Source organism: Eumetopias jubatus, unplaced genomic scaffold (assembly GCF_037043125.1).
Source record: "Eumetopias jubatus isolate StellerSeaLion01/CBP00866 unplaced genomic scaffold, mEumJub1_p1.0 scaffold_7, whole genome shotgun sequence".
Lineage (NCBI taxonomy): Eukaryota > Metazoa > Chordata > Mammalia > Carnivora > Otariidae > Eumetopias > Eumetopias jubatus.
Window position 1 is genome coordinate 12,643,819 of NW_028274813.1, and position 12,120 is coordinate 12,655,938.

The following is a 12,120-nucleotide window of genomic DNA, read 5'->3' on the forward strand; positions in this document are numbered from 1 at the left end:
AATTCATTTTAAGAAAGTAGAATGACAGTTGATAGAAAGTATTTGATATGGTTTTATTGTTTTGTTTTTAACTCCAAGGTTTTCTGACTGGACTTTGTCCTCTATATTAAGAACAGTTTTTTTTTTTTTAATTTTATTTATTTATTTGACAGAGACACAACAAGAGGGGGAACACAAGCAGGGGGAGTGGGAGAGGGAGAAGCAGGCTTCCCACAGAGCAGGGAGTCCGATGTGGGGCTCCATCCCAGGACCCTGGGATCATGACCTGAGCCGAAGGCAGACACTTAACGACTGAGCCACCCCGGGTGCCCCTTAAGAAAAATTTTATAACAAACTTGATGCCTCTATAATTTTTAAGAACAATTTCGTAACAAACTCGATTCTTTACTAATATAATAGAAGTCGACTTGTGGTTCTCCCACAACTGTGTGTCAGAATTATCTGTGGCATGCTTTTTTTTTTTTAATTATGGTAAAGGGTTTATCATGTAAACAGTGTTTATCATGTAAAATTTGCCTTTTTAAGTTTACAATTCCTTGGTATTAGGTACACTCACACTGTTGTGCAACTATCCCCACTGTCCATCTCTAGCACTTCCCTGTGATGTGCTGATCCCGACCCCACACTTACTTGAGTAAAAGACATCTGGGGTGGGACCTGGGCATTTACTTGAGGAAGACCCATAGTTAATTCTGAGACACAGCAAAAATCGGAGACTACGGAGTAGCCAGTTATGCCCATTTTCATTGTTTTGTTATCTCTGAGATTGGCTGATAATTTTATGACGTTAAACTGTTTTGGGCAGGTTTATGAATTGCCTACGATTAAGCCTGTCTTGCTAAAATAACATTTTTCCTATTGTATTTTTCATTACAATTCTTTTCTGTAGGAAGATATAAAATCATTAACTGCTCATGTCATTGAAAATTACTGGAAAGCACTGGAAGATGTAGATTATGTACAGACATTTAAAGGACTGAAACTGAGATTTGAACAACAAAGAGAAAGGCAGGATAATCCCAAACTTGACAGGTAAATTACCACATTTTTTAATTTATTCATTCAAGTTGTATGCTGGTGCCTCTTTTTGCTTGTTTCGTATTATTTGGCTTGGCTGGGGGAGGGGATGAGCAGTGGTTGTAGCTTTGTGTAATGGCCAATATGAATATTTTCCTGAAGGTGTGTGTGGTGTTAGTAGGATCTGTAGACTCTTCCTCAGGCATTATTAAGTTAGATAATGAAAAAGAAAACCCAACCACTTACGTGGTAGTGGGGCTTCATGTGTCCAAAAGTAAAATCAAAATAGGGTATATTTTAAAGTCCATGAATTAGGACTTGTTCATTTCTGATGTTAAGTTTAATAACTGATCCATAATAGTACAGTTTCCATAATAGTTTGATTCCACTAGTTAACACTAGAAATGGTGGAGTGTTTAGTTCTATGAAAAGTCTGGTTCTTCATTAGCCTCTCTGTATATAAATCTGTCATCTCCTTGATCTATTAAAGATCTAATTTGGAGCACCATTTGAAGACTAAGAGTGTCTTTGGATAAGTCTCTTTACTTTTTTTTATTTTTAAGATTTTATTTATTAGAGCACAGGGGAGAGGGAGAAGCAGACTCCCTGCTGAGCTGGGAGCCTGATGAGGGACTTGATCCCAGGACCCTGAGATCACAACCTAAGCTGAAGGCAGACGTTAACCAACTGAGCCACCCAGGCGCCCCGAGTCTATTTACTTTCTTCTCTTTACCCCTAGTATGCGTTCCATTTTGAGGAATCATAGATACCGAAGAGATGCCAGAACACTAGAAGACGAAGAAGAGATGTGGTTTAACACAGATGAAGATGACATGGAAGACGGAGAAGCTGTCGTGTCTCCATCTGACAAAACTAAAAATGATGATGACATTATGGATCCAATAAGTAAATTCATGGAAAGGAAGAAATGTATGTTGAAAAGATGGGCAAGGAAAAATGGTGGCTTTCCCACTCTAGGCTTATTCTGTATTTGACAAAATGAGTATCTCCTTTGTCATGACAGATTTTAGAGACTTTGCTGCTTTCTAGAATGTGAATTAATAGCCGTGGGTCAAAGTGTGGACCAAATTTTCTTAATCTGACTTGACCCGGGAGAAATACCTTATTTCAGGAAGGGGAGGGACACTGAATACTGAAGGTCTCGTTCCTTCTCAGTAGTGAACTGCACTTGTTTTTCCCTAGCAGGGGACTGAGCTAGTTAAGTGTGGTTTAGTGCCACCTCATTTGGGGGGATTAAAGAGGATGGGTGACAACTATTGACAATATTCTTATTTTTAGTAAAAGAAAGTGAGGAAAAAGAGGTGCTTCTGAAAACGAATCTTTCTGGTCGGCAGAGCCCAAGTTTCAAGCTTTCCCTCTCTAGTGGAACCAAGACTTCTCTCACCAGCCAGTCACCTGCAACCAGTCTGCCTGGTTCGCCAGGCTCCCCGGGATCCCCAGGCTCTCCAGGCTCTCCTGGCTCTGTCCCTAAAAGTACATCTCAGACGGCAGCTATTACTACCAAGGTACATTCTGACTTCAGGCCTCTCTCATAGCACCTTTCTCAAAAGTAATTGTGACTAAGATTTCCTTTGGTTACCGTCTCCTGGAACTGATCTAACCTTTCTGAGCGAGAGATAATAATTCTCCCACTACTACCTGAATGTATGGAAAACTTGAGCACTTTCTCAAAGGTTTTTATAACCAACACAAAAGGCTAAATGAATTATTTTGGTGATTTGCATTTTAGAACTCAGGTTCAGATTTGTGCCAGAACATTTACAGAAATTTTAAAGTTATTCTTTACCAACTTTCCCAATTAATACCCAGCTAAAAGACTTGTGTGGAGGAAAGATCAATAACTGGACACTTGTTACACTGTTTTGTCAAGCAAGATTTATAAAAAAGAATTAACCACCTATCATTAACATTTCGTAAGAAAGGATCACAATTTTAACACCAAAAATGTGGACAAGACATAATCTCAGAATAAAAACCAATTCTTTTCACTACCTCCTACTGTCCTGGACTAGCAGTTAACAGACTGGCATTTGGGAGGGGTTGACCTAAACCAGGAATATAGTGCCCCCTACACAGTTCCTTTTACTCTGACATGAGCATGAGACCCATGAGGGCTAAGAAGGGAATCGATGTTAAAGTGAAGGTGCAGGCTGAGGGCAGAGCAGGGTGAATTCTTCCACAGCCACCCACACAGAAGAGCTACAGTGGTTTCTGGCGAAGGCAGGGGTATAAAAGGATGCCAGGAGGAAAGGCAGAATCGCCTTCCTAACTTCTTGGTCTGCCCTTATTTCTAGTAGTCTATCTGTGGTAGTTTTCAAGATTTTGCTAATGCATTGTTAAGTCTTAGAAAAATGGTAATTATTAAATTGAAAAGGTTTTATCTCCTGGCTCATTTGCTAAATTTATAAACTAAATTTTATTACGGAAAATACAGGAAAAATAAAACGACTTTCAGTTGCATATAATCTCACCCTCCAGAAATAACCACATTTAGTATATGGGGGCGGGGGAAGGGTCTGTATTCTTTAACCTAGTGTTAAGGTTTGTTTTTTAGAAGCTACATTTGTCTTAACAGGGAGGCCTCGTGGGTCTGGTAGATTATCCCGATGATGATGAAGATGACGACGAGGATGAAGACAAGGAAGACACGCTACCATTGTCAAAGAAAGCAAAGTTTGAGTCCTAATACTGGCAACGGCCTATGATCAGTACCTGTTGAGAAAACTGGTTCTCCACCCCTCCCCCCTACAAAATCCACAACAAAGCAGTGGTCTCTTGTGAATGACTGAAACAGATCAGCCTCGCACACTTGACTTCTGCTCATCAAGTGCCAATTCAATGGAGCAGGAGGAGGGGATACTATACGTTTAGGGGAAAGACTTAAGCCTTTGAGCTCTCCAGCTTGGACCACACATTGCCCTTTTCTCAGGGAAGGAAATGGAAACAAAAAGCCAACAGGGCAGGGGTTTTGTAAGTGGAACTCTGGATTGACTGGTCAGTTGCTACAATCAATCAGAATATGATTTCTCGGACCATGTTTGAGACTCAGAAGAACAGGCTTTTGTGCCGTAATTCTTCTCCAGTTAAGAATGCCAGCAGTTTCTTTGTATGAAGAGACCTGCCTTTAAAATCACACGTTCTCAACATTTTAGTCACGCTACAACAGGTTCGGAAAACCTCTGGGGGAGGGGCGCATATAAAGTTTCCTCTTTTTTATCTGTTCCCTTTGCCCTTCAAACTGCAGATTTTTTTTTAAAGTGGGGATGTGTCCCTACTTGATTAAAGATTGAGTGGAATTCTAGATGTGGTCATTTGTGTCATAATTTTTTTGTTTCATTTTGTTTTTGATTTTTTTTTTCTCCCCCGAGTGTATGCTTAGTTGTTGAGTATATATATTTGGGACCATTAAAACTTTTTTTGATGTAATATAACCTAACGTTGTGCTGGTACCTGTTTTACCATGTGTAATTTTTGTTCACATCACAGTTCTTAATTTGTTTAGAGTTTTATGAAAGATGGTATAGTTTTTATTGACAAAAACAAAGTAATCTTACAACTATGTGCATACAAAAGCAATACTATTTTGTGACTAAATATTTTATATTAAAATTTACATCAGCAACTGTCAAGAATTCAGGGAAAGAGTGGAATTTAAAATTTCAACAGTTTTGTTAAACCTAGAAACGTGAAATTAGTATTCCAAAGAGATTCTGAAATTTCATATCTTGGGAAAATGACGGTACATTAAATCAAAATTGAGGCTGGATGATTTAAAAATAACATCTGACTTTTGAATAATAAAAAGAAAAGTGAAGAGTAAGAGAAACTGTACTAGTTGTATGTTTCTTTTTTTTTTTTTTTTAAACCACTCCCTTTGGAATACCAGCTGGAGTTGAAAGTGGTGGTTCCTAATAAATACTTGGCCAAAGGACCATCAGATAATTCCCTTGTTACAACAGTATTTTTAAATAGGTTTTTATGGTCTTAGGTGTGCTAAAATTCTTTTAAGGAAATGAAAACAGATACTTTAATGTCACATTCCCTCACTTTTTTTTTATAAGCTTTTAGAACTTACTGAAGAATGTGTTTGCAAATGTGAATAAAAATCCATACCCAGGAAAGGATACTATTTTAAGTATCATCCACTTTGAGCGTCTAACAAGCACTGTGTGCTTCTGTCTTCTCTTTTGCTTTTAGTCCTCCGTAAATTTAAACGTGTGGTACCAAAAACAAGGTTACACTGAATAGCTGGATAGAAAACCAGAAAGTGGTAACTTGCTACAGTCACGAAACGAGTTATTGTTGGCTATTTTTTTTTAACAAATTTTAGGTGCATAATTAACTATAAGAGTTTAAGTGTATTTCAGTACAGCATAGCGCTACTTGTGAGTCCCAAGTTCTGGCTATTAATAATTGAAGTTAATCAAGTTATCTTGAAAATAAAGAGAAGAAAGATCTTAAGTTTAATTATATTACATCTTCCTTTGTGCCTTAACCACACTGACTTTTCTGGCTAGGCTCCTGGAACACTTAGTTGTCTTGGTATTCTGAGGGCTCTTGAGAAGAGGGGAGGAGCATCCCGTGTCTTCATAAATTCTGATCCAGTATTTAAAAAAAGTATTAACTATTGGTCCTCAACATGTAAGAGGTGCCCCTTCACTGATGACGGTTGCATTTTCTTAGCTGTTAATGATTACAGTTACTGAAGCAGAAAAGTGACACAAGTCGCTGTAACAGAAATGAGGTCTAAAACAGCTTGTCATTTCACAGAGGGAGAACTTAGCAATAAATTGCTAGAAAGACAGCACCACTGGAACTGACAAGTCCACCTGATTCAGAAGTCTGTGGTGGTGAACAGATACTGTCTTGGTAATGTATGTAAATACCATGGTGTGAACAGTTAGAAATTATTTTCCATTTTAATGATAATGTATTGGTTCTGCTCATTTTGCAATGCTGAAAATGGAAAAAAATAATTTCACTTCCCATGTGATTACCCAACAACTTCTGACAAACACAGACTTATAATTAACTGCAGGAAACACCTTGATGTCCTGTCTTGCCCAGAAATGCTACCCTGGCATTTTTTTTTTCTTTCTTACAGAATTGAAGCCTGACTCTCTTTTCCTGACTACTCAAATCCTGCACATAATTTTCTCTAGAAGTCAATTTTTGTGAATTTGGAAATGAAGGAGAGGCATGGAATGGGGAAACATTCCTATTTTTGTTCTTAATTGATTTAAAGCAGTAGAGTTTGTAAAGTTTGCAAGATTAGAACAGCAAGCAGTTTAAACTGGAAGATATTTTTAAGTGGAAAACCTCAGTCAACAGAGTTCTATATTTACCATAAATAACTTTTAAAACTGCATTGTCTAAATCACTTTTGAAGGAAAATTCAAGACCTTCAAAATTCTTAATATACAAGGTTATATTAACTTTTTCTGCCCTAACATCCATTTTGAGCAAGAGGATTATAAAAACAAATTTTTATGGGATGCCTTTACACTGGGACGCTGAGAGAACATGAAGTGGGGCAATAGTAAGTATACTGTGATACCCAGTGGTAAACCAGTTTGATCCCTCTTTGGCTTTAATGCTTCGTCTTGGCTCTTGAGAATGATAATTAAAGGGAAACTACGTGTAGAACACCTCTCTTCAGATAGATAAATGTCTACTGGGGTCGGGTGTCTTGGTCCTTAAAATAGCTCTGGTTGGAGAGACCAGTTTCCTTGACCTTTTTGCTGTCCTAGCTAAGTTCTTCCGTGGACTCAGGGAATACATGATGCTCCAACATGATGCTAAGTGGCTTTTGGTTTAACTTATATTCCCACTATTTTAAAGAAACTGCTCTGGTGTATCACATTCTACCTACCGGTTGAATGGACCCTTTTCCATCCTTACCTTTCTTGACCCTTAGGTAAGAAATCCTAAAGCACATGGTGTTAACAGAGGCTAACATGTGGAGAGTAAGTAGCAAATACTGCCTTTCTGTCCCCCCGACAGCTCCCCTCCTACCCCCTGAAAGTTGGGATTCTCTACCACCTCACCTTGGGTGCTCATCTTCCTAAGCTCCAGCCAGGGCACCTTCCTTTGCTATCGCTGACCCGATCATGCATGTTGTGCCCTAAAAGACTGCCTTAACCTATCCTGTGCCCCTCTGAATGCTCTTCTTCCTGCCTTGACTGCTGATAACCTTCTATTCATCTTTCAGCATTTGGAAGTGTGTCCCTGACACTGTTCTTCCTTGAGACAGGGGTTATATCCTTTTCAACTTTGTTTCCATAGTATCTAGCAGGGTACCTAGCCCACAGATGGCCCTCTACAATGTTTACTGGGTGAATGAAAAAAAGACTGAGTAATGTGCACACAATATACAGACTGGGAAAGTCTTTTGGCTGATGCCCTTAGAATGTGGTTTTTTTTTTTTTTAAGATTTTATTTATTTGAGAGAATGAGAGACAGCATGAGAGGGAAGAGGGTCAGAGGGAGAAGCAGGCTCCCCACTGAGCAGGGAGCCGGATGCGGGACTCGATCCCGGGACTCCAGGATCATGACCTGAGCCGAAGGCAGTCGCTCAACCGACTGAGCCACCCAGGTGCCCTTGGCTGATGCCCTTGGAGAGTCACGAGTTTGACTCATTCTTGACCATAAAATTCCCACTTCGTGGGTGGAAAGGCAGGACTTGAGGCCCTCTGTCCCGTCCTTTGTACCTTTGGGCCTTAGGTTAGTAATACCAACAAGGGGCAATTTTAAGTTCATAGAATTAACCCGTACTGAGTCATTTCAGCAACTCTTACACTTCTATGTAAGCTTTCCTGGTCTGTTCCTTGGCTCCAGCACCTTTAACTCATTAACTGTGTCTCTTACTGGGTCTTCAGATCATAGATCTTCATCTGTAAGTTCAGACCCCTGCCTTTTATCACTGGACCTAGCCATGAGCTACCAATTCCACAGAACGCTCACCTACTGGGATTGGACTTTATTATAATCTCATTCTCTTGTTAAACTTGTGTGTCTCGGTATATTTCTTGGAATGTGAGATCCTAAAAGGCCCAGATATATGTGTGATCCTCTTTGTGCGGCTATTAGTATAACACCACCGATGACAGGGAGGTAGATACGTAGATAGTAAATAAGTCGGGCAGAGATTTCCTGTGTAGAATCAATTGATACTTGTCCCAGGAACGATAAAGAGTCTGGAAAATGTGATCACCCAAAAATTATAGCACTTCATTTTAGCATGAAGTATCTTTCTACAGGAATCTGTTTCTGTTGCCTTACAGAAAAGAGATTAATCTTACTTTAATGTTATTGTAATTCATAAATTGCTACTTGAGGTTTGCTCACCCTAAATTGTAAAGCACTACTCAAGAGGAAGATAAGGAAATAATGAGACAGTTCAGTAACCAACCTCCAAGATGGTTCTGTTGGGTTTGCACTGTGAGGTGGGAGTCCCATCAAAACTAAGAGCCCAGAAAAATTTAGCTTTTAGGATTCCAGGGTGGCTTTCAAAAAGTTTAGGTAGAGAATGTGAGGAGTTGCTATTAGTGAAAACATTTCACCCAAATCCGCCCTGCCCCCACTGAAGCCTTTTGAGAACCTATTCTGGAAGGGTAATAGGGGTTGGGTGAGGTGGATAAAATAAACCAAAGAGGCTGAGGGAGGACTCAGAAAATTTCACAATCTGTGCTCCATGCGTGTTGACTGATCAATGGAGTCTAAGAGCAGATTTCCTGGTAGAAATTGGTGAAAAGTTGAGAACATAGACAAAGTATTATGGAAACAGCACAGTCAGAAAGGCCTGCGTTTGAATTCTCACTCTGCTACTAAGACCTCAGGCAAGTTCCTTGAGCCTTGGTTTCTCCATCTCTCTAATGGAAGTCACGTCACAACACAAGTGTGAGGACTGCAGAATAGATTCGTATGTGTGTTGTGTGGAGAGAGCGAGCGCGCAACTCCCAATGGTAGCTACTCAACGGACGGTAGCTAATGTGTTATATTAACACAGTCCACACCTGGAAGGAGATGGCCATGGTGTGGAACCCTCACAACCTGAAACTGCCTGTTTTTAGAAGTCACTCAATCTATGCAGTGTAGGGCTCAGTATACAATAGACTGGTTAAGAGTTTACATCCCAGAATGGCACAGTAAGGAGCTTAGCAAATCCTCCCTCAAAAAGCAATTTAAAAACTGGACAAAATTGTCAGAATGAACCATTTCAGGACTCTGGAAGTTAGCCAAAGACATACAACAAACTGAAAAAAGTTCACTCACGAATCTCAGTAAGAGGGGTGCCTCGGTGGCTCGGTTGAGCGTTCGACTCTGATTTCAGCTCAGGTCATGATCTCAGGGTCATGAGCTCAAGCTCCACGCCAGGCTCTGCGCTTAGCGGGGAGTCTGCTTCAGATTCTTTTTCTCCCTCTCTCTCTCTCCCACTTCCCCCGCCCCGGCCGCCAAATAAATAAATCTTAAAAAAAATCTGTAAGAACAGTGAACAAACAGTCTGTGGCATTTTAGTCTGGGGTTACGCCCATCCCCACCCTCCCCCACTCCCTCAGCTCAACCTGCTAGTGGTCCTACCGGTGCAGGTCAGCTGTGAACACACTTTCATAACTGGAAGTGGCTCACTCGGAGTGCAGGAAAGCACACATACTTGGCTGTTCACAGAAACAGTAGCTTGACCAAGAAAAAAAAGATGATTCAAATTATTAAATTTAGAAATGAAAGACATTTGGTTGGGGCCACTGTTACCAACTTTACAGAAATAAAAAAAAAAAATCCTTTATAGTTCTTAATTTTAGAGAGAGAGTGTGTGCACGCAAGCAGGGAGGGGCAGAGGGAGAGACAATCCGAAGCCGACTCTGCACTGAGTGGGAGCAGGGAGCCTGACGTGGGGCTCAATCCCATGACCACAAGATCATGACCTGAGCTGAAACCAAGAGTTGGATGTTTAACCGACTGAGCCACCCAGGCACCCCAATTATAAAGGAATGTTATGATTAACTGTATACCAATAAATTGACTAACTTAGATAAAATGGAAGATTCCTGAAAGACACAAACTACAGGAATTAACTCAAGAAGAAACAGGCAAAAATCTGAACAGACCAGTAATCAAAAACTTCCCAACAAAAGTCCAGTACCAGATGGCCACGCTGGTGAAGTCTACCAAACATTTAAAGAATAATATCAATTATCAAATTCTTCCACAAATCAGAAGAGGAAGGATCACTTCCAAACTCATTTTACAAGGCCCACATTGCCTTGATATCAAGATCAGACAAGGACACTACAAGAAAAGAAAAAAGACAAGCTAGTATCGCTGATGAGCACTGACACAAAAATCATCAACAAAATACATTATCAAACCAAATTCAACAATACGTTAGAAGGATCATACACCATGATCACCTGGGATTTATTCCAGGTATACAGGGATGGTTCAACATCCACAAATCAATCAGTGTTATACATCAATAAAATGAAAGATAAAAATCACAGGATCATCTCCATGGATACAGAAAAAGTATTTGCCAAAATTCAACTGATTATGATTAAAACTTTCAGAAAAACAGGTATGTATATAGAGAAGACACGTCAACATAATAAATGCCACATATAACAAGCCCACAGCTAACATCGTGCTCAACGCTGAAAAGCTAAAAGCTCTTCCTCTGAGATCAGGAATAAGACAAGGATGCCCGTTCTTGCCACTACCGTTCAGTATCGTACTGGAAGTCCTAGCCAAAAATATTAGGCAAAAAGAAAAATAAAAGGCATCCAATTAGAAAGGAAGTAAAATTGCCAGTATTTGCAGAAGACAGGATATTATAGAGGCTCCACTAAAAATCTGTTAGTAGTAAACGAATTCAGTAAAGATGCAGAACACAAAATCAATGTATAAAATACAAATATATTTATTATTTTATAATATATAAAATTCTGTTGCATTTCTACACACTAATGACAAACTCAGAGAAATTAGGGCTCAGGGTCAAGGTAGAGTAGGAAGATCCTGAGCTCAGCTCCTCCCACAGACAGCCAACTCTATACCTACATAGAGAACCACCACCTCTGGGGAGGAACTAAGACCAGCAGAACAGATCACACCCAACTAAGGACATAAGAAAAAGCCACACGACAGGATGGAGGGGTGGGGATGTGGTTTGGTCAGGACCCATAACCCCACAAATATAGAGGTTCTTCCTGAAGAACAAGGGGTCTGGGCTCCACAGCTTGGGGACCTGCCCTGGGAAGATGAGCCCCACAGCATCTGGCTTTGAAAATGGAGGGGGCTTAATGCCTGGGAAGAGCCTTGGAAAACCAAGACTCTGCTCTCAAAGTGTGCCCCCCACATCTCACTCTGAGTCCCTGTGCAGAGGCAGCACTTTGAAAAGTGCCTGGGTTCCATGTGAAGGAAATCCACTCTCTAATTTAGGGCATTGCCAGAGGGGCAGGGATCCATTGGAATGTTCCCTGGTACTGTCAGCCCTGGTGGGTGCCCTTTTTGGGGGCTAGTGGGGGCAGGGCCCTTACCTTCCACCGGCAGGCACCATTTCTGAATGTCTCCAGCTACTGTGCCAGCCCTGCTCGCACCCCCCCGCCCCCGGTGCTCCCCTGAGGACGTGTTCTGCCAACCCACTTGATAGGCCTGGAGCCCCTCGCAAGTGGCTCTGCCCCACCTCATGTGGTGGGCGGGCTCAGCCAGCACTGGGGCCCTTCAGAGTGCCCTTAACCCACATGGCAACGTGTCTGCATCCGTGGCGGCCAGGCGCTCAGGCAGACAAGCCAAGGCCATGCCTGCACCTGAGCACACCCAGGCCAGACCAGTCGCAGCTGGACCTCAGAGGCCATCACTCTGTGGGACAGCCCCAAACGCCAGCGAGCCTGCACCAGCTGTGACCCAGCGGACACTCTGAGGGCACCTGGCTCAGGTGACCAGGGAGGTTTGTGCTACTGGGCTCCAAAGGACGCCTTCTGCATAAAGCCACTCCTTCAAAACCGGGGGAACTAACTGACCTACCTAACACATAATAATAAGAGAACTGGGCAAAATGAGGAGACAAAGGAATATGTTCAAAAT

The 12,120-nt window shown here is 41.2% G+C and overlaps 1 protein-coding gene across 2 annotated transcripts in view; it reads left to right on the forward strand.

The window, feature by feature from the left end:
* The window catches only part of PPP4R3A (protein phosphatase 4 regulatory subunit 3A), a 37,900-nt gene extending 33,561 nt beyond the window's left edge, over positions 1-4,339 (forward strand). For both annotated transcript variants that reach the window (XM_028098322.2, XM_028098330.2), the window contains exons 12-15: positions 890-1,032; positions 1,757-1,947; positions 2,317-2,543; positions 3,614-4,339. In XM_028098322.2, the coding sequence (XP_027954123.1) occupies positions 890-1,032; positions 1,757-1,947; positions 2,317-2,543; positions 3,614-3,724 (672 nt within the window). In that variant the 3' untranslated portion in view covers positions 3,725-4,339. The remainder of the gene's footprint in view (positions 1-889; positions 1,033-1,756; positions 1,948-2,316; positions 2,544-3,613) is intronic.
* The last annotated feature ends 7,781 nt before the right edge of the window (positions 4,340-12,120 follow it).